Source organism: Thamnophis sirtalis, unplaced genomic scaffold (genome assembly GCF_051295495.1).
Source record: "Thamnophis sirtalis isolate CommonGarterSnake01/CBP01778 unplaced genomic scaffold, rThaSir2_p1.2 scaffold_2, whole genome shotgun sequence".
Lineage (NCBI taxonomy): Eukaryota > Metazoa > Chordata > Lepidosauria > Squamata > Natricidae > Thamnophis > Thamnophis sirtalis.
The window spans coordinates 86,795,878-86,818,507 of record NW_028261382.1 but is presented as its reverse complement, the minus strand read 5'-3'; the positions used below and the strand labels follow the sequence as shown (position 1 = coordinate 86,818,507).

Below are 22,630 nucleotides of genomic sequence, written 5' to 3'. Positions count from 1 at the left end.
CCTCAATCAAGTATCTCCTTAAAAAGTATGGTGGTTTTTTTTCCAGTTCCGCTGGTGTTATTGCAGGAAGCTGCAATTTCTTGATGTATTTTGTAAAATTCTTGGACATGGTACCAAGTGCCCCAATGACAATGGGTATCACTGTTACATGTTTCATCCATGGCGCTTGGTATCATGTCCAAGAATTTTACAAAATACATCAAGAAATTGCAGCTTCCTGCAATAACACCAGTGGAACTGCAAAAAAACTGCACTACTCAGAACATCATAGATTTTAAGAAGATACTTGGTTGATACCTAAGATGCTGGCAGCAACTCACATCAACCAATGATATTTGTGATACATTTTTAAATGTTCAGTTGGTACCGAGTTTCATATTTAATGAATAAAAGAGATAATAATAACAACTTTCACTATTAATGGATTTAGAGATGGGATGGGACAAATCTGAAAAGCTAGAAAAACTTTTTTTAAAATTCTAGCTCCCTTATATACCAATTGAAGAAAGAGGTCTTATAAAAATCAAAATAATGGATCTAGGAACTTGGCTGAAATGCAGACAAAATCTATTTATCTCCCGTAGGGTTATTATAGATTGATCCGTTGATCAATAGGATCTACTGCTTAGAAATGCATCATTTCTCGGCTAAGCAAGAATAAAACTTCACAACCTTGAACATCGGAATGGTTCAGTTCAAGAGGAAGCATCCTTTTGATTGCCATGAAAAGGGTCAATCTTTAAAAGTTGACAGCATTTTAATTGGCCAATGCTCTTCTGCTCTCTGTAACTCTGTAGCTTTTTGCTGCAGCACCATGTCAGGAAAAGATGGGTCAGATCTTTGAGTCATTCTACCTGGGACATCAGAAGATGCATATTCAAGATTTATAAGAGAGCTAATGAAAAGAATGGTTGCTTTAGTATAGAAATGGGAACAAACACTTTTCAATTTCTGTATTATTTTTTTTACTGGTGGTATCCAACATACATGTCAAGACTACAATCCAGGATTCACACAAAAAGAATGTAGCCAAAAAGAAAGTATTGACATCATTATTACCAAACCTTAGAGAGTTGTATTCTCAGTACATTTGGAGAGAATTGAAAATCCTGGTTTATAACAATTGGAAGCAGCTCACCAAAGCTTTGATGGGAGTCTTCCTCAATCCTAGGTGAACATCTGAACTCTGGATTATTGACACACAGAGTATATGCTTTATCACTGAGCTACCACCCTTCTCTCTCTGATAATAGTATTGTTAGAAATGTTCTTTACTAATAACCCAGTCATTTCATTGCATAAACCATTAAGGTTATCTAATGCCTCCTTTGGGAGGGATACTGGGCCTCACAAAGTCGCTTCTGAAATCATGTCTACATTCAAAACAAGACTGAATTACAGAATTCATTACCATGGGCTGGAGTGATGGCCCCTGCCAAGGTCATTTCATTGAACGACTACCAAAAGTTATTGGACTTAATGGATCTTTACTAACTCAAAAGAAGAAGATCTTAAATACCATCTATTGGGGAGTAACCGTGGAAGTGAGCAATTTTCGTCTTGTTGATGCTTGCTAGGAGCTCTTGAATTGATCTGGCTGGCCACTGTGGGACCCAAAATGTTGGACCACATGGTCTTTGTCTCTATCCAGGAGGGCTCTTCAGTGCCTAGTATGGATGAGTCATTTGCTCTGGTCTATAAAGCATCCTTCAACTCTTATTTTATGGAATGCTAGAATGCAGCTGAAAAGCAGCCATCCTTCTAATGCCAGATGAAGCTCTGATCCAAAGTGAGTATGGCAGAGAGCAAAGGCCGGGCTAGATATTTCCATCAGACAAGGCATTTAACTAATTGAATCTCTCTTGCCTGCTCACTGAGGCGCAAAGGTGTGGGAGGTTGAAAGGCCCCCATCAGTCAGTTGCAGCATTGGAAATCAATAAGTCTTTCCTCCCTCCTCCACCTCCATTCGTTATAAACTTGAAGCAGCCGAGGGCTGCAGGTTCCGGGATGACATACATTGAGTCTTTGGTTATTTGGACTCACAGAGACTCACTCAAGCAGAAGGGACAGGAAAAGTGAAGTTCCCTCCTTCAAAATCAGATGACTTTGAGCAAAACTACCCGAAACAAAACAAAAACAAAACCCCCGGGAATGATAATGAATAAAACATTGTTCAGAGTAACTTATTTCAGTGGGTCCCCAAGTGCAACATGGCAGAAGTGGGTCAGGTAAGATGAACCTGTTGCACCTGACCAACCAAGCTCACATGCCTTTTGCAACAGAAGAAATGGTGTGGGGGGGGGAGGTTGACAGGTACAGCAGCTTGCTGGTTCCACCACAAAACCGCGGTAGACTAAAGCGCGCTTGACGAAAGCGCGTACGTGACGTCATCATAGCGCGACGAAAACAGCACGCTGTGAGCGGTAAACTTAAAATTAACGCGTAAATCTAAACCTAACCCCCCCAAACCTTAACCTAAACCTAATGCTAACCCTTAACCTAACCCTAACCCTAACCCTAACCCTAACCCTAACCCTAACCCTAACCCTAACCCTAACCCTAACCCTAACCCTTAACCTAACCCTAACCCTAACCCTAACCCTCAACCTAACCCTTACCTTTATGTGAATCGGCTTGCTTTAAAAGCGCTTTTTAAAGCGCCCTTTTTTCTCCGCGGTCGTATTTGTCACGCTGCTGATGACGTCACGTACGCGCTTTAATCGGGCGCGCTTTAGTCTACCACAGTTTTGACGGGTCACGAGCTTGTTAAGTCACAGCTTGGCATAAGTTCGAAGCCTCAAGAGCCATCATCCTTTTGTCTGAGAAGGTTTTCAAAGCTTCAAAACCTCCCATGTCCCACTGACCACTTGCAGAACATTTGCTAGGTGCCCCATCCTATAAATAAAGTAGCGATAAAGTAAAAAAAAAAATGCAAGTTCTGCTATTTCTTATCTAGGTATGTTAGAAACCTAAGCACACCCTACTTTGTCTGGATTTAGGATCTCCTTTTCCTGAGCCTCGAGCTCCAACTGACCAGAAATCTTGTCCTTAAAGTCATATTAGCCTAGTGTCAATCCAAATGATATTTCCCTATCTGCTTTTTGACCCCGGATACCATGTCTTTAGCACCAGCCAGAATGCAAAAGAAAACATGTACCATTTTAAAGTCCAGGTCCAAATCCAAGTCATGTCAGCCCTGAATCAGAGTTGCTTTCCAAACCAATTCTTCAATTTTGGAAGTAGGCAGGTACAACTTATTCTTTTTCACACCAAGAAATGCTACCTGGGACTATTGGATTGGTGCAGGGAAGATGACTGAAAATTGAGTCTGGTTTCTTCTAAAAAAATCAAATCAAAAATAGGATGGAAGGAACATGAGCATTTTCCTCTTCTAAAAAAAATGAAAGTAGGCGAGTTGTCCATTTCTACAGATGATTGGCAGGGGCCACGGCTTTCCTGAATTAGACTCCTAGCACTGAAAAAGAATTTAAAATCCATCCAATTCCAGACACCAAACTCCAACCAAAGCAGGGCAGCTATTGCTTTAGCATTCCTGGTAGGTGGCCCTCCACCTTGGAGCAACCACACTTGTCATTCGTTCCCTGTTGGACAGAAGTAGGGACCAGCTGGGCTTCTTCTGGTGCAGCTGTCCTGCCTTTCTCTGGCTTAACAGCAGCTTCCCAGTTCTCAGCTGGTTGCATATACTTGGCTTCCATCTCCTCCACCCAATCAGTGCTCCATTCCCACACAGGGAGGGGCTGCGATCCAAGCCTCTGTTGCACTTCTTCTGAACTCTTCAGGAGAGCCTGAGGATGCAGGAGGCCATCCAGAGGAGATACAGGAGGCAAAAAATCTGCAGGGAGAAGAGAACAGGCACACGTTCAGCACCTATGCATCAGAAGATAAGAAGTGGAGCTTCCAAGAACCCCCAACGTATTGTGAGAACTGTGATGTCAAGCCATGCCATTTGGATTAGGACCGAGAGAGCCAAATCCTCTCTCCACCATGAGCTTATGGATTGATTGAGAACAGGCTGCTATCTCTCAGCTCAGGCAGCTTCCCCGGGTTATTGGAAGTGCAAAATTAGTATCTCCACCACCTTGAGCTTCTGGAGGACATAAAAGCAACAAATAACTATAATGGCCCATTATAGCTCAGGCAAAGCTTCAACTGTCTGCATAAGTGCACCCATGGGAAACACATGGTGTGTACAGAAATAGGCACTACTTTGTTTAGCCTTCAACGATCCAATGACCTCGGGACTTCCAAACCCAACATTCCCAGCCAGAGATGCTTTAGAACCCTCTAACTAATTTACAAGGTTGATTGGGATTCTTGGAATAATTCCTGGAATGGGGGAAGAGCTAAATTTATGGAATATTTTGGGTGATCACGAATAGTTCCTTTGTTTTTTTTCCCCGCATACTTTTTTATTTTCCATTTTCATAGCATACAATCACATGTATACTATACATAGCCAGTATCCTATAGTATTAAATAGTAATTATTCATTCATTTTTTTTCCATTCATTTCCTTTATTTGTATGCCGCCCTTTTCCCTGAGGGGACTCAGGGCGGCTCACAATTCAAAAAGGAAGGGGGGGAAAGACAAACAGTATTCCAATATGGAAACAATACAACATATTAAAAGAGAGCACAACAGTCACACAATTCGGGTGGGGTTGGAATCTTAACCCCAGGCCAGCCGGGACAGCCAGATCTTCAAAGCGGTGCAGAAGGATTGGAGGGTGGTGAGGGTCCGAATCTCCACGGGGAGTTCGTTCCAGAGGGTCGGAGCAGCCACCGAGAAGGCTCTCCTCCATTCCTCTTGTCATCAACGCCCAAAAAGATAAAAACCCATTATTAGCTCTTCTGCTCTCCATACACCTCTTTCTTCTACCCCTCTCCTACCTCCTTTCTTCCCTCCATCATCCTTTCCTACTCTACTTCCCCTTCCTTTCTCCTTCTCCTCTCTCTAGATTCCACTCCTCCTTATCCTCCTCGAGGATAGTTCCTTTGTTTCTAAGGAGTGTTTCACGCAGAACATAAATTTATGCCGGCAAAAAGGCAGAAGAGAAAGAGAAAAAAACCCAGCCACAACTGCAAAATACCTTGAGTATCTATAATGGATTCCAAATGGATATATATGTGTGCATTTCAAGGAAATGATCAACAGGGTAAAATTCAAGTCACAATTAATTTATAGCTAGCAAATTACAGACGCCCAAGCCTTTCAGTTCATGCTTCCATTCCAGCTGCAGCTGAACGCCAATTGGATGCCATCATGTATTATTATTATTATTTGTTTCATTTTCCTTTGTTTGCGCTGTGGGTAAACATGTGAACCAATCCAACGTTAATATAGAGATGGGAAGATAATGGTGCACTTTTCTGCAATTTGCAGTACGGTTCTTGGCCCAGCAGGGAAAAAAAGGCATGCACGCTTGTGTTTTCAGGGAAAGGTGGTTTTAGGGAAAGTTAACTTGATATTTGCCCAGTTATTTCTTGAGTTACAAAGATATGGAGGCAACAAGGCAAAGGAGACTGAAATGAAAGCCCTGCGATCGTAATGGATTGAAGAATAGAGTGATCTATTCTGCCTTCTGGAAATGCAGCTATTTCTGGCGATCCAGTATGGATGCTTTATGTAAAATGGTCCGGGATAAAGAAGAGACATTCAAAGGCCTCATTACACACACACACCGGAAATTTCAAGATGCCCTGATCCTAAATCCCTTTGTTGTTTTGCACTGCAGGGACGGGAACACAAAACACAGGACTCTGGTTGTGAGATGGAGAGGGCTGTAAGGATCAAGCAGCTTAAGGCCGGCTGACAAAGCGGGATCTGGCTGAGTAACTGACAGAGCTTGGGAAAGCTTCAAAGGAATCAATTAGAGAAGGTGGAAATCTTGCCTTTGCCTTTGAGGGAAGGAGCATAGGAGCAGCCATCTGGCTGTGTTATTCCAGGACTGCATAGTTGTGTCTAGAAGCCTTTTTTTTTTTTTTTGCTCCTTCTCCTTCTTCTGAGTTTGCCCCCACAGTTTTTGCTTCCTTGCTTGTGCCATCAATTTTGGCATGTTCAGCTCTCTCAAAATGGGTAGAAGGAGAGAAAGATAAAAAACCCGAAGCCAAATCCTTATTCTAACAGCAACAGAGAATTGCTAAAGCAGACGTAAAGTGAGATTTGGACATTTAAGTGTGAAACCTACTGGGTCAGGCTGGACAGTCTCTTAGAGCCCCTTTACTTCTATATTAAAGCCACATAGGCAGAGTTGCAACTTGCAAAAGAACAGGAAGCCAGCGCCTAACCAAAAGACTACGGAGCCGAGGTGGCGCAGTGGTTAAATGCAGCACTGCAGGCTACTTCAGCTGACTGCAGTTCTGCAGTTCGGCTGTTCAAATCTCACCGGCTCAGGGTTGACTCAGCCTTCCATCCTTCCGAGGTGGGTGAAATGAGGACCCAGACTGTGGGGGTGGTATGCTGACTTTGTAAACCGCTTAGAGAGGGCTGAAAGCCCTATGAAGCAGTATATAAGTCTAACTGCTGTTGCTATTGCTAACTGCTATGTCAAAACTATGTCAAAAGTCCAAGGTTCAGTTAAAGTCTGTTAATGACACGTACTCCATAAACAAAAGGAGAAGTAAGATCCCATCTCCTTATAAGATTTTCTCCTCGAGGTAACCACTAAGAAAGGTATTAAGTATTTCCGTGTTGCAATGCTTTTGAGAATGTATAAGAATGTGTGCTTCGATAATGAAGGTGGTTCAGAACTTGCAATGCTAAGCCATGGGCTAGCTTTCTGAACCTGGCTGCCAAATAAACTTTTCCTGTATCCCGAGAAGTCTAAAGCCTGTCATTTTCTGCAACATTGCTGCAGTGATAAAGCAAGTCCTGCTTTCCTGGCTGCCTCTATTATTATCGGGAACAGAGATTGGATGGAAATGCTCAAACCATGGGCTAGCTTTCTGAACCTGGCTGCCAAATAAACTTTTCCTGTATCCCGAGAAGTCTAAAGCCTGTCATTTTCTGCAACATTGCTGCAGTGATAAAGCAAGTCCTGCTTTCCTGGCTGCCTCTATTATTATCGGGAACAGAGATTGGATGGAAGTGCTCAAACCTGAATAGAAGATATTCTATTGGTAGGAACATGAGCTAGTCCTGGAGTCTGTGGAAGGCTCTGATGAGGGCTCTGAGTCGGAGGCAGAGAGGGGGCCAGAGCCGAATGTCAGTTATCAGATGCTTTCAGAGTCAGATATCAGTGACGCAGACGAACAGCTGGATCCTGTTCCCAGTGTGCACATGTCAGAGTTGCCAGCTAAAAAACAGGGGTTGACTTGGGAGTAAGGCCAGAGGTGGATGATGAATGGCCCCTCCCAGAGGAAATAAAAGAGGAGCGAAAGGGGAGGGGAGTTTGCAGGAGACAATTAGTTCGCTTAATTGGTTTCTGACTCTCCGAGACTCCTTGCCAAGTTTTGCCAAGTTTTGCCAAGTTTTGCCAAGTTTTGCCAAGTTTTGCCAAGTTTTGCCAAGTTTTGCCAAGTTTTGCCAAGTTTTGCCAAGTTTTGCCAAGTTTTGCCAAGTTTTGCCAAGCTTTGCCGATATCGACCTGTCAGCTCTCCAAGCCAGATAAGGTCTGTGACTGTAAATCCTCCCTTGAAAGACTTTACTGGATCTGAATGAGCAGAATTCACAGTAAATTAATAAAAGGGGGTTTTGTCGGAACAAGGAGTTTGCTTCATGCTCTTGGGAAGCCTAGGTCAGAACAGGAACATGCTGATTCTGCTCCTACCCTTGTAGAATTCTTCAACTGCCAGAGAGGGAAAGGCCCTGGTTTCACCTGCCAACATCTTGCCCACCAACTTAACTAACAATGAATGATGTTTCAACAACTGGTAAGGAGGCCAATGTTATTGAACTGAAGCGAACTGAAGTGCATTGGAATGTTTTACTTCTCCACAAGTTGCAAACCTTCAGCTTTTATGGCACAAGAGAAATCATTTGCCTTGCTGTATCTGTTTATAAACCAGCCTCATTGATTCATGCTGGGCAGGAAGACAGAAAACTTGATTTCTACGGGGTTCCTTTATCGTAATATTGTTGTGCCTGACAGATAATGATTCTTCAGAGTTTCAGGCAGGGGATTTTCCTCAGATCCCTCTGGATGCAAAGTAAGTGCCCTTCTATCAAGCTTTTCTCCTATTCTTCACTCTGCTCTTGTTTCCTAGTACTTTTAACTTCTTTGGGGGGGGAAACCCGAATGTCATGCAGAAAACTTCTGAATTTTTTTTTCTACTGGTTCTCATCCATTAGATGAAAGTGAGCTTGCTTTTGACATTTCTTTCAAAGAAAAAGAGAGGGTCCGTGAATTTCTTATGACTGGAATTTGTTATTTTCACACCGAGCAATGAAATGGACTAGAAATAAAACATTCTGGTTTTCAATGGTCAATTTACCACCCTGGTTTTCCAAACCTTCATTTAAAAAATGAAAAACGAAAAAACCCCACCCCCATTATTATTAATGGTCTCTTCCTAGAGGGATGTTTTTTTTCTTTGTTTTAGATATAGGGACCCTCAGAGTTTGGGGGGTGGGTAATAGCAAACCACCCTAGAGAAGCATCCTCCCCCCCCCATCCCTAACAATATTGTCAACATTTAAGAATATCACTAAGAGACAGTGACGTGCAGTCAGGGGAGGCAGGGGAGGCACAGCCTCACCACTGTCAGTCATGAAAAGGAAAACAAATGTAAACGGGAAAAGGCGAGTGCTGAGGTTAGGCTAGCTAGCTGCTGTCACACCGTGAATTACTGCCTGTTTAAAAAAAGCCTCTAAAAAAAGCGCCCTCTACTATGAGGCAGGAGAACTGCATGCCTCATCTAGTTTGACTTTTTAGGCGCTCGAGCAGAGTTAAGCGAGGGTTAAAAGCCTAAAAAATCCCAAGGTAGTTGAGGCACGCAGTTCTCCTGCCTCACAGTAGAGGGCGCATTTTTTAGAGGCTTCAACTCTGTCATTCTGTTTAAAGCTGCAGCGTCGCGCTCACTCTTCCTCCTCTCTTTCGCCGTTTCTGATGCCCCCCACGCCCACCCCACGCTCCCTCTTTTCCTTCAAATGTCCTTTTTCTTCTTTTTTCTTTAAGAAATGCAATGCTCAGGCATTCTCTCCTCTCCTGCGACACCCCACTGACTAAAGCACTTTCTTTCGCCCGCCTGAGCTCTGCCGCGAGCACAGGCGGGTGAAAGAAAGTGCTTTAGTCAGTGGGGTGTTGGGGGAGAGGACTGCCTCACCAGCCATAAACCTCACCGCACGTCACTGCTAAGAGAAGTAGAAAAGTAGTTCTTAAACCTACTGGGATTAAAATCAGAAACAGAAGTTTGTTTTTCAGGCACACAGTTAGCACGGTGTAAAATTATAAGCTGAAAGTAGCCCGAGTTCGAATCCCAGAAGGATATGGCTAGCTGATGAGAGCTAAATAGCTTGAAATAGACCTGTACTAGTCTCTCTTTATTACTTTGTCGATAAACAACACGGAAATAGTCCGTTGTGAAAGTGACTGCCTGTGAAAGCCCCTGGATTGGGGCTGAAAGAAAAAAGCAGAAGCAGCATGCTCCGCCCCATGTTTGGGGAGACCAGGTTGCCCTGATAGACCGGTCTCACTGTGGTGGTGGTGGGTGGAAACCAGTGGTGGGTTTCAATTTTTTTTAGAACCTCTTCTGTAGGTGTGGCCTGCTTTGTGGGAGTGGCCTGCTGGCCATGTGACCAAGTGGGAGTGGCTTGGCAGTCATGTGACTGGGCGGGCGTGGCCAACTTGTAAAATGTGATGAAACTCACTTAACAACGTTCTTGCTTAGCAACCAAAATGTTGGCTCAGAAACTCTGGCATTTGAAGCAGGCACATCTTAAAGCTGTCAAGTTACAAGACCCTTGCACTCCTAACCCTTTGGAAAAAAACCTCCAGGGGTGTTCAAACTTGACAGCTTTAAGATTTGTGGACTTCAACTCCCAGAATTCCTCCTCTCACTCTTCATCTTGATGATGTGCGGATGGGCGGGGGGAGGGAGCTGGAACCGGATCTAAATGGCACTGTAGATTTGTGGAACCTCTTCTATAGAAGAGGTTAGAACTGGCAGGAACCCACCCCTGGCATGGCCAATTCAATGTCACTCACATTGATAGGCGCTTCGCCTTAGCTGTTACAATGTAATAAGGGTTAACCGGAGAGGCAGTTTCTGTAAGCAGGGCAATAAAGATTAGGCTAGAAATAACACCAGAATGTTTCCTTCTTGCCTTCCTTACAGGATTAGCCTTATAAAGTGGGAAAAACCAAAAGGAGATTTCTTCCAACAGCCGGTTCTCCAAGCTGCTTAGAAAGTTAACAACTGGTTCTCCTGAGTAGGTGTGAGCTGGCTGAATCCCATCACTGGTGGGAACTACTTAAAAGCTGAGTGCTATGATTAAAGTTTGAACTGGAACTCTGCTGGAATCCCAGGTGACCAAGGAGCCCTTCTTCATAGGCTCACTGTCTTTGCAATGAAAGAAAAGTATGTTTCTCTCGTCCTACAATGGAGCACAGATAACATCCAAACACAGTCTGGGGTCCCATCCAACGTGACGAAGGGAAGGGCCCGATGCCATTACCTGTCAAAGGTCTGTCAACTTCCTTCTTTGTCAGCCCGAAGCAGAAACTGTCCACTGCCACTGCCAGGGCTTGAGCAAAGTTGGCATCCAACAGGAAGGAACCGTCTGAAGAGCTGACCAGGCTGCAGCGAGTGCTGGTGCCATTGTCCTCTGAAACAGATCCCCAGCCATTCACCAGGGAGCCTCCTAGGGAGGCCTCATCTTCACTTAGGCTGGATGACGGGGTTTGGCAGGAACTGCGGAAGAATTTGGTGGGTGAACAGGGACCTTCCACCATGTTGGGATCCTCATCTTCATCCAACGCATCGCTTTCCAGCAGCTCAATGGCCAGAGGACCACAGATATAGCCATAGCTATGGGATGGAAAGAGGATGTGGGAAGTGGTTGAGTCACTGTCATCTGGCTCCCTTGAAAGAGAGAGAGGACCATGCTGGTGTTAGAATATGAATAATAGTGATAATAGTAGCAACAACAGCAATAGCAATAGCACTTAGACTTATATAGACTATTTTCCAAGGCTCCTGAGGGTGGAACAAGAAGCAATGGGTGGAAACTAATCAAAGAGAGAAGCAACTTAGAACTGAGGAGAAATTTCTTGACAGTTAGTACAATTAATCAGTGGGATAGCTTGCCTCCAGAAGTTGTGAATGCCCCAACACTGGAAGTCTATAAGAAGATGATGGATAGCCATCTGTCTGAAACGGTATAGGATTTCCTGCCTAGGCAGGGGGTTGGACTAGAAGACCTCCAAGGTCCCTTCCAACTCTGCTATTGCATTGTATTATATACTGTTATATACTGTTTTACAGCCCTCTCTAAGCAGTTTACAGATCAGTATATCCCCCCCCCCCAATAATCTGGGTCCTCATTTTACTGACCTCAGAAGATTGGAAGGCTGAGTCAACCTTGAGCTTGTCAGGATCAAACTCCTGGCAGTGAGCAATAAGTTAGCCTGCAATACTGCATTCCAACCACTGCATCATCATGGCAGCTACAACCACTGCCACAGCAAACAATAGCAATAGCAATAGCAATAGCAGTTAGACTTATATACCGCTTCATAGAGCTTTCAGCCCTCTCTAAGCGGTTTACAGAGTCAGCCTCTTGCCCCCAACAATCCGGGTCCTCATTTTACCCACCTCGGAAGGATGGAAGGCTGAGTCAACCTTGAGCCGGTGAGATTTGAACAGCCGAACTGCAGAACTGCAGTCAGCTGAAGTAGCCTGCAGTGCTGCATTTAACCACTGCGCCACCTCGGCTCTTTTGCATTTTTTTTTGTTTTGTTCTACAAACAAAGCAGAATCCCAAAATAACTGGAGTGCCTCTTGAACACCATCGGTGACATTGACAAAATCACCATCAGTCAATTACGAAATACCGCTTTACTTAGAACAGCTTACATTTTGCCACAATACCTTTGAACAACAACATCGAACAGCAACATCTGTGTATTGCGGGTCCTTGGGGAAGACTCGCTAGGTAGATAAAAATGCCGAATCCAGTCTAAACATCTGGCTGACTGTGCGACAAACCGTAATAGCAACAGCTTTAACAGCTGCAGCAGCAAATGAACAAAATTGGGACAAAGAGTTCAGCATCCGATGAGCAACGGCACTAAATGTGTTTTGGCATTGATTACAGTTTCTAAAAATGGCAAATGGATAGTGATTGGGTCTGCAGCGAATGGTGAGAGGGGAATTGCTAATTTTCATCCTTGCAGCAACCTGAGCTCAAGCTTCAATCATTCAGTTTTTAATCTGGTCATAAAACCAGCAAATAGAACAAAAAAAATTGCAATTAATTAGGGTTAAAAGGGAAAAAAGCACTGTATTGTAATCCCACTGCATCAAGATATAACATAACATAGCATAACATAACTTAACACAAAATAAATAAAAAGCATCCTGTTAATAAATCAGAAAAAAAATGAAAGTTTCCCACTATTCAGTCAGAACTGAAGAAGCTTCTTGGTTGAGAAATGAAACGTTTTCAAGGAAATGTTCCAGTTGCCTTTTGGAAAAAGCACCTTTGGGACAACCATGACCTGGATGACTGAGACTCTCTGTAGACATTTTCAAAGGAGGGTAGCCAAATTAGAGGACAGATTTCAGCCTGGAAACATTATAGTTGTGTCCATCTATGGTGGTCATCACCAGAAAAAGAGGACTTCTCTATTGTTCCTCTTTCTTGCAAGTTTTCCACCATCAATTCTGATGATGTCAATCAAAAGGTAATGGTAATGGTAATGGTAAATTTATTTATAGGCCGCCCTTTTCCCTGGGGGGACTCAGGGCGGCTTACAACAGATAGGGCGGGAAGACACACAATGACATATATAAATAACATATAATTAAAATAAAAGCAACATTCATTCATCATTCGGGTGGGGACAGACTATAATCTTTAACCCCAGGCCTGATGGGATAGCCAGATCTTGAGGGCTGTGCGGAAGGTCTGGAGGGTGGTGAGGGTACGAATCTCCACGGGGAGATCGTTCCAAAGGGTCGGAGCTACTACTGAAAAGGCTCTCCTCCGCGTAAGGATCAGAGAGAGAGAGAGAGAGAGAGAGAGAGGGAGGGAGGGAGGGAGGGAGGGAGGGAGGAAGGTGTTTCAGATAGGGCAAGGGGTGAAGCAGTGAAGGGAAGCAGATGGAACCATCTCTTCCTTCCCACTTCATTGCTGGAGATCTTCAGTCACTGGTGAAGAAGGAACACATATCACTCCATGTGATGAGTTGTTTGGATTCGTTCTGTCATAACTCCAAGGATTAAGCAGCAGAAAATAAAAGAAAATCAGCTGTGCGTCTGTCTCCCATCAAACTGCCCAGTCATTTTCTCCCATGCAAGCCCAGCTGAACGGAATGGATGAGGTGTGTGTGTGGGGGGGGGGGGGGTGTTGCTTATCTACAAAAATGAAATGAAACAGGCAACAGCACATTTCAGTGCTGAAAAACAGCCTTAAGGTTACCTGCTATCTCTATTCCTATTATTTATTCTATCCATACCAAGACTTTCCAACAACATACACCGCTCAAAACTCAGGCCATTAAAAAACTGTTCTCTGGCCAAAGTACTTCATGGATGAAATCCTTTCCCCCCACCCCCTTAAAAACTGTGCCCTTTTTGCTATGGATCCAGGGAGAAAACCCTGCCAAATAATGCTGTCTTTATAAGCTTTATTGGAAAAATAATAAAAAGCGATAGCACTTAGACTTATATACGCCTTCACAGTGCTTTACAGCCCTCTCTAAGCAGTTTACCCCCAATAGTCTGGGTCCTCATTTTACCCACCTCGGAAGGATGGAAGGCTGAATCAACCTTGAGCCTGGTGAGATTTGAATTGCCAAACTGCAAGCAGCTGGCAGTCAGCAGAAGTAGCCTGCAGTACTGCACTCTCACCACTGGGCCACCATGGCTCATAATGGTTTTTATTGTATCGTCTGCTTAACAATCTTCATTTTTGTTGTTGGTCTCTTTAGTCAATACTGCCCAATAAATAACTGGTAGGCTGAGAAGAAATTGAACCTTTTTTTACTAAGCATGCATGATCTCATAAACCAGTGTTCCTTAATTGGAAAATATGTGGACTTCAACTCCCAGAATTCCCCAGCCAGATGACTGGGGAATTCTGGGAATTGAAGTCCATGCATCTTCTAGTTGACAAGGTTGGAAAACACTGTCTTAAGCAAACACAAATAGTCTTAAGCAAATGAAAATAATAGTGGTAGAGACAGGCCACAGACCTCAATAGAAATAACGTTGCTGTTTTCCGAAGGAAGGAGAAATGTAGGTGAAACTGCTGGCTCAGCTACAGAGACCCAGAAAGGAAAACCAATATTATAGAGGGCTGTTTTGGCTAGCAACTGTCTGAGCCTTCTGGATTCCTCATCAGCTCAGTTAAAATACAAGGTCACTGAAGACATTAAATTAACAAGATGGATGCCACTTAAACAAGGACATGTTGTTCTTCACTTCATTTCTTTATTTAGAAAATGTACAGGGGCCGCCCTTCTTAAATAAATAACTCTGGGAAGCTGGTCATCAAGACAGAAGGAAAAAAATACTATCATAAAATTCTGTAGAACAAAACAAAAAAAAATGCAATTAAAGGGATGAGCAATATACAACTACAAAGCCTTGCAGAACTAATTAACAAGGTACGAACATACATATTGTATCCCACTAACATTCTGACATTAATTCCTCGGATGATCCATAGCTGAATACTTCTCAATATTTCTCTTATTGGAAAAGACCCCGATGTTGGGAAAGATTGAAGGCAGAAGGAGAAAAGGGAGGATGAGATGATGAGATAGTGCCATGATTAGATAGTGTCATCCATTCAATGAACATGAACTTTGGCAAACTCCAGGAGACAATGGAGGACAGGGGGCCCTAGCATGCTATGGTCCACAGGCTCATGAAGAGTTGGACACAACTTAGCAACTGAACAACAACAACAACATCTGTATATTTCTATACTTCAGTCTAATTGAAGGGTTTCCAACCTTGGCAACTTTAAGACTTGTGGACTTCAACTCTCAGATTTCCTCAGCCAGCTTCTGCAATAAAATCCACTTCTCCCCTTTCCTTACAAAGCTATAGGGCACAATATAATGTATGAATAACCGTCTGCTGTTTTTTTTCACCCATAACCACAGCGCAAATCTAAGGGATGGGAAATATTTTGCCACCAGCCTGAATGCAACGCCTCCAGATCAAACACTGCATTCAACCCACATCCTGCCCAAACGTTTTCAGAAATAGCAATCTAGCATTAAAATAAAAAAGGTGTGGCTCCAGAAAGCCCCACCGCAGAGGTGAGAGGACCCACAAAGGCTTCTAAGACTGGGCCTATCCTCGGGAACACAAAGGGGCAAACAAGATGGTTCAGACTTGCTTAAGCTGCCTGCATTGTGTCTCACTAATTGGCCCTGTGGAATTCTTCAAGACTTTGCGGGGTGAGAGACCAAGCCACAGGTTTTTTTGCAACTCATTCCAAAAAAGTGTATGGAATAAGAAGAAAAATAAAATATTAGCTTTCTTATCCTACAACGGCTGTATTTTGGAGACTCTAGATCGGAGGTGTCAAAACTCAAGGCCCGTGGGCCACATTCGGCCCATGCGGTGCTTAGATCTGGCCTGCAGGGTCTCCCTGGAACAATGAAAGTCCAGCCCACAATTCCTCTGCCAGCAAAAATAGAGCTCAGAAGGGCCGTGCACAGCCCTCAAAAGCTCCATTTTCAGCTGCGACGGGAGGCTCCATTTTCACTGGCAGAGGGCTGCAGGAGACTGTCATAGCCAAAAATGGAGCTCAGGAGGGCTGCACACTGGCCACTCTGAACTCCATTTTTGTTGGCAGAGGGCTGCAGGATGCCGTCATGACCAAAAATGGAGCTTGGGAGTCCGTGTTCGGTTGCAGAGCGCTTGGGCCACAAGCACCCCTGACACCAGTAACGTCAAGCTGGCCACACACACGCCTGGCCACCCACACCCACACACCCCACAGGTCAAACACAATCCTGATGCGGCCCTCAATGAAATCAAGTTTGATACCCCCGATCTAGATTGTAATGTAGTAAGGTAATGTAATGTAAAAAGAGCTCTAAGCATGGTTGATCGAGTACCCCTCTTTTTTGTGGGTGCTCTGGAATGTCTATTCCAAATGGATTGTACACATGTAGAAAGGATACTTGGCACAACAACTCTAACCAACTCTGGCTTCACAATTGCTTGGATTTCAGAACTGTGTTCTTCTGAATCCAGTTCTGCCTACTTGCATGGATGCTTTCAGATGGTGGTCTCTGTTTCACCTTGTACATTCATAAGCAGGCAAATGAATCCAAAACATTATCTCTGAAATTTCCATCCTCCAAGAGAAATTCATTAAAGCAGCCCATTTCCTACAACTGTGTAGAAGGCATGTAAAACTCCCTGGCAGTGTTTCTTAACCATGGCAACTTGAAAAGGTGTGGACTTCAAGTCCCAGAATTCCCTAATTCCTTTGGCTGGGGAATTCTGGGAGTTGAAGTCCACACTTCTTAAAAGTGCCAAGATTGCAAAACACCGTTCTGTGGATAGGCAATAGAGTGGATGGTCACCAAGACAATAGTAAGCCTTCTAGTAATTGCCGTTCTATTAACTAAAATGGGTGTTTTGCAATAAAGCTAATCCAGGCATCTGCATAGATTTTGAATGCTTAGGCTACAACTTTAACAATTTTTTCTCTCTCTCTCTTGCAGAAATCATTTAGTCTCTCCCTGCCGAAGGCAGAATTTTTACCTTTGTCAAAACTAAAATAATCCTGCCACTTCAGTCCCAAAGGAAGTATACTAGAACATTTTTTCCGTGCCTCAAGAGGAGATGTGGCTTGGAACTGGAAGGCGATGTCATTCACTGGCACCCAGAACCAGCTGAAGGTTGTTAAACATTGCCGAAAACATTGAGTTGGCTTTAAAAAGAGCTGTAATTATCTCAGTGGAGTCACTGTGCTTCCCATAAAGTCTGCTACTCTGTGTCCCACTTACCAAGCTGTCCTCAAACCACCAAAGCAGCAGTTATGGGACGTTAGTTTGAGCAGTTGGCAGGCTGAAGCTGTTGTGTGCAGTTTCCTTAAGTCTAGGATACTTTGGAGGTCTTTGTATCTCCATGGAGTCTTGCCTGTCTGCAGGACAACATCCCCAACGTGCTTTTTCAAAAGGCAATTGGACTTCCTTTGTTTTTGCTTTAAAAACATTTCTCTTCTCATCCAAGAAACTTCTTCGGTTTGGACTGAATAGTGCAGAATGGAAGGGTTTATGCTCCATGCAGTCATCTGGTTGTTAGCACTCTTTCTGAGAGTCCTTGAGGCCACTTGGAGGTTTATCTGTGCCCTGAATAGTGCAAATAGTTGTGGAACAGTGGTGGGATTCAAATCATTTACCAACCGGTTCTCTGGCCTAATAACCAGCTGGGTAGGCGGGGCTCGGTGGTCATGTGATCATGTGGGCATGGCCAAGTCAATGTCACTCAGGTCGATGGGCACTTCGTCTTAGTTGTTACAATGGTAATAAGGGCTAACAGGAGAGGCAGTTTCTGTAAGCAGGTCAATAAAAATTAGGCTACAAACAACACCAGAATGTTTCCTCCCTGCCTTCCTTACAGGATTAGCCCTGTAAAGTGGGAAAAAACAAAAGGAGATTTCTTCCAACAACCGGTTCTCCGAACTGCTTAGAAAGTTACCAACCAGTTCTCCCGAATAGGTGCGAACCGGCTGAATCCCACCACTGGTGTGGAACCTTCTTGAAATTGCTGAAAGGACCATGTGGTAAACACTCATATTTATAGCCATGACCTGAATAATTGAGAATCTCCATAGACATACAAGGTGAAGAGAAAGAAGCATAGAAGCAGACTGGGATGTGGCCAATATTCAGAGATAATTCTGAAGCCACAAGGCCAGATGTGCCACTTCTACATTGTTTTGTTATGAATATTGAAATAGGAGCAAAAGCGTTTTCTGCTGTACAGATCCATTCTTTTTTTTACCAAAGTTAATCCAAGGAAAGGGACGTGGTGGCTCAGTGGCTAAGGCACTGAGCTTGTTGATCAGAAAGGTCGGCAGTTCGGCGGTTCGAATCCCTAGCACCACAATAACGGAGTGGGCTCCTGTTACTTGTCCCATCTTCTGCCAACCTAGCAGTTCAGACGCGTGTAAAAATGCAAGTAGAAAAACGGGGACCACCTTTGGTGGGAAGGTAGCAGCCTTTTAAAATATCCATGCGCCTTCAGCATTTAGTCATGCTGGCCACATGACCACAGAGATGTCTTCGGACAGCGCTGGCTCTGTGGCTTTGAAACGGAGATGAGCACCGTCCCCTAGAGTCAGGAATGACTAGCCCATATGTACATACCCTAACCTTTACCTTTACCTTAATGTACATTAAGGATTAGTGCACGGACTGTAGATCTTGAGTCAATTCATCCCCATTCCTAGGATGACTCTGGCCTCTTAATTACTCTTTCAGTTGATTTGTATTTTGCAAGATATTTGCGTGAACGTTATGCTGAGCTGGATGACAGCATATCATTGAGGTAGGCTGATCTCAGAAAAGTGGATCTGACCTTACATACATGGACGAGAGATCAACATCTCAGTGTTGTAGGCTAGAATGTGCCCATAAAACCACCAGTGACAGTAGTTCTCACATCGTCAAAAGTAACCACATGATAACCAGATCTGGAAGTTATCTGACTATTCACAAAACAAAGAATATATGGAATTTGTCTGTCCTAGAGTTGGTTTTAATTATGAGGAGGAGAAATGTTTATAATGGCTTCTTCATTTTTCTACAATAAATCTCTTCATTTCTTCCCCTCCATCTTGCCGGGGAGAGTTTGACTGGACTGCAACTTTGTGTTGGGAATTTTAAAGAAGAACCAAGTTTCAATTTTAACATTCTCATTGTTTCCAATGCATGATCTCCATTTTTTTCTGACTATAAATACACATATTAGATGGAATCTGTATGTAGGCACGTAACTGGGAATTAAAAATAACCTTAAAATGTATAGCATGCAAAAAAAGAGAGAGAACATATTGGACAAAATAATACATTAAAATAAATCTGCCATATGCCATCTGATGTGCGCTTGTTTAAAAATGAAGCTCTTGAAGCAAAAATAGAATGATTCAAAGTTAGGATTAGATGAAGAGGACATGGAGTGAATACTAAATCTGAAAGATGCGTCAGACTCTATGTTTCTCAACGCAATGAGGAATATATCCATGGAGAAAACTGTTTAGGGTATAGGACAATTCACCATGGCCAACTCAAACCAAGACAACTTGCCACAGGACAAGGACAGGACACAAATATAAACGAAATGGTGAAATTAAGGAAAGGATACAAAAGGAGGGACAAAGTGAAATGAGAACGACAAAAATTAAAATATTTTAAAAAATTGTTTTAAATGTTTAAACTGAATTGTTGAATTGGCCCACCACAAATGGTCCTGCCGTGAGTTGGCCACGGTTAGTTGGCTGCACCAAGTTGTGCACTGGTGGGTTTCAAATTTTTTTAGAACCTCTTCTGTAGGTGTGGCCTGTTTTGTGGGAGTGGCTTGCCAGCCATGTGACCAAGTGGGAGTGGCTTGGCAGTCATGTGACTGGGTGGGCATGGCCAACTTGTAAAATGTGGTGAAACTCACTTAACAACGCTCTTGCTTAGCAACCAAAATGTTGGCTCAGAAACTCTGGCATTTGAAGCACGCAAGTCTTAAAGCTGTCAAATTACAAGACCCTTGCACCCCTAACCCTTTAGAAAAAAAAACCCAAGGGTGTTCAAACTTGACAGCTTTAAGGCTTTAAGGTTTAGATAGGACTCTTAGAGGTGGGCGGGGTGATTGGTGAGCCAGCCAATCAGTGAGCAGTGGGCAGGGCAAGCATGGTGCGGACGGGTGGGGGGAGGGAGCTGGAACCGGTTCAAAACGGGACAGTAGATTTGTGGAACCTCTTCTATAGAAGAGGTTAGAACTGGCAGGAACCCACCCCTGAAGTTGTGCCATTCTGGACTATTTATGCCTGTCCTCGCACAAGTTCTTCTTACTGAACTTTGATGTTTGGTAGATGTTTACCTTTGACAGTCAGTTTCTGTACTGAGTTCCAGGTAGTCTGCCACCTCTTCTGGGGTGAGAACTGTCTCCTGGTCATCGCTGAGAGATACGGGGACTGGAGCTGCGGAAAATTGGTTGTAAGGCAAAGTGGGGAAGGACTGGTTTTCATCCAGGGACTCTTTGACCGTCTTCAGAGAATCCTTGTCCAGCTGCTGGTTCATGAAGTCCTCTGGGGGATCAAGATAGCATGTACAGGAGCACCTGAGAAACAGGCAACAATTACAGAGAGTAAATGACTGGCAAATAATTTATCTCTTTTTTAAAAAATGACAAAAGAACAACTCAAAATGTGAGAAAAGAGGCCATTTCTCTATGTTTTTAGCTAGTTTTGTTTTGAGGAGTGTACATCCATGTTTTGGTGCATATGAGTGGGAATCATAGGATTGGTTGATTACAAAACTGGAGGATGATCTGACATCTTAAGAGTTCAGACGCCTTCAAGTCCTCTCACTTATGAACATCTGAGTCTCCGGGGGGAAACGAAAAGGATATTGCTGGCTTTGATTTTCTAATCTGGTCTCAGTACCTTAAAAAAACCCTTGAAGATGAATTCCCTTCCTCAGCAATTGTTCTTTGGTGGCTACAACTGGAATGTCAGCTGCAGAATTTTAAGCACTCCCACAAAATGGCCGTGGCACGACAAAACCGCGGTCCACTAAAGCGCACCCGATTAAAGCGCGTACCTGACATCATCAGCAGTGCGACAAATACGACCGTGGAGAAAAAAGGGTGCTTTAAAAAGGTAAGGGTTAGGGTTAGGGTTAGGGTTAGGTTAAGGGTTAGGGTTAGGTTAAGGGTTAGTGTTAGGTTTAGCGTTAGGTTAAGGGTTAGGTTTAGGGTTAGGTTTAGGGTTAGGTTAAGGGTTAGGTTTAGGGTTAGGTTTAGGGTTAGGTTTCGGGGGGTTAGGTTTAGGTTTACGTGTTAATTTTAGCTTTACAGCTCACAGCGTGCTTTTTTCGTCGCGCTGTGATGACGTCAGGTACGCGGTTTCGTCAAGCACGCTTTAGTCGACCGCGGTTTTGTGGTGGAACCGAAAATGGCTACCCAGTGGGGATTTTTGTACCCAAGAGCCCTGGTGGCACAGAGGTTAAACTGCAGTATTGCAGGCAAACTCAGCTCATAGCCTGGAGTTTGATCTTGACGGGACTCGAGGTTACTCAGACGGATCCTTCTGAGGTCATTAAAATGTAGATCCAGAGTGTTGGAGGCAATATGCAAATAGTGCTTTGACATTGTAAACCACCCAGAGAGTTCAATAAAGCTCTATGGAGCAGTTAAACCTTAATGCTATTGTTATGGTGAACATGGCCTATTAGGAAAGACCCATGTACCATTTATGCCCATTACCCCATAAACTCTTATTACTGAACTTTGAACTTTGTACTAGGAGGTAGTCTGGTTAGGGTGTGCTTAATGCTTCTTCCCAAAAAGAAAGATCTTCCTGTCTCACACCACATAACTTAATCTTCTCTTTTTTGTTAGACAAGCAGAGAGATTTGCAGATAAAGCCTTGGGGGGGGGGGGCTAGCATTTCCACCAGTTTTACATCCAGCACAGAGGTGGGTTCCTACCAGTTCGCACCTATTCGGTAGAACAGAGTAGGTTCGAACATTCTTGGAAATGAGGGCAATGTTTGAGGCTAGCAAGGAAGGAACCTGGGAGGCCCAAGGGAGATGCTGCTGGCACCCAAGAGTTCTATTTGCCTCTCCTGATTCCGGTTCCACCACAAAACCGTGCTCAACTAAACCGCGTCCGACTAAACCGCGTAGCTGACATCATCAACAGGGCAACAACAGCGCTGAGACAGAAGCACGCTGTAAACCCTAAACCTAAAATTAACCCCTAAATCTAAACCTAACCCCCCTAAACCTAATCCTAAACCTAACCCTAAACCTAACCTTTAACCTAACCCTTAACCTAACCCTAAACCTAACCCTAACCCTTAAACTAACCCTAAACCTAACCCTAAACCTAACCCTAAACCTAACCCTAAACCTAACCCTTACCTTAAGTTGAATCGGCTTGCTTTCAAAGCGCTATTTAAAGCGCCCTTCTTTCTCCGCGCTGGCTGTTGTCGCCCTGTTGATGATGTCAGCGACGCGGTTTAATTGGGCGCGGCTTAGTCGAGCGCGGTTTTGACGGGTCACACCGGATTCCATGCCATCAGAACTTAGAAATGCGAAAAAAATTTCCCACCCCTTTTCTCCTCCTCAGGGGCAGCATGGGGTCTCAGTGGTTAAGATGCTGGTTTTCTCAGCTGGAAAGCCAACTGCCCAGGTTCGAGACCCGAGCACCGCATGATGGGGTGAGCTCCCATTACTTCACCCAGCTTCTGCCAACC

At 43.9% G+C, this 22,630-nt stretch overlaps 1 protein-coding gene across 1 annotated transcript in view; it reads right to left on the bottom strand.

The window, feature by feature from the left end:
• Positions 1-2,697: 2,697 nt before the first annotated feature.
• ROBO4 (roundabout guidance receptor 4) overlaps positions 2,698-22,630 on the bottom strand; it is a 69,213-nt gene continuing 49,280 nt past the window's right edge. Inside the window, exons 17-19 of the mRNA XM_087706315.1 lie at positions 20,251-20,490; positions 10,637-11,043; positions 2,698-3,853 (exon numbers count right to left, since the gene is read on the bottom strand). Of these exons, the coding sequence (XP_087562441.1) occupies positions 3,537-3,853; positions 10,637-11,043; positions 20,251-20,490 (964 nt within the window). The 3' untranslated portion in view covers positions 2,698-3,536. The remainder of the gene's footprint in view (positions 3,854-10,636; positions 11,044-20,250; positions 20,491-22,630) is intronic.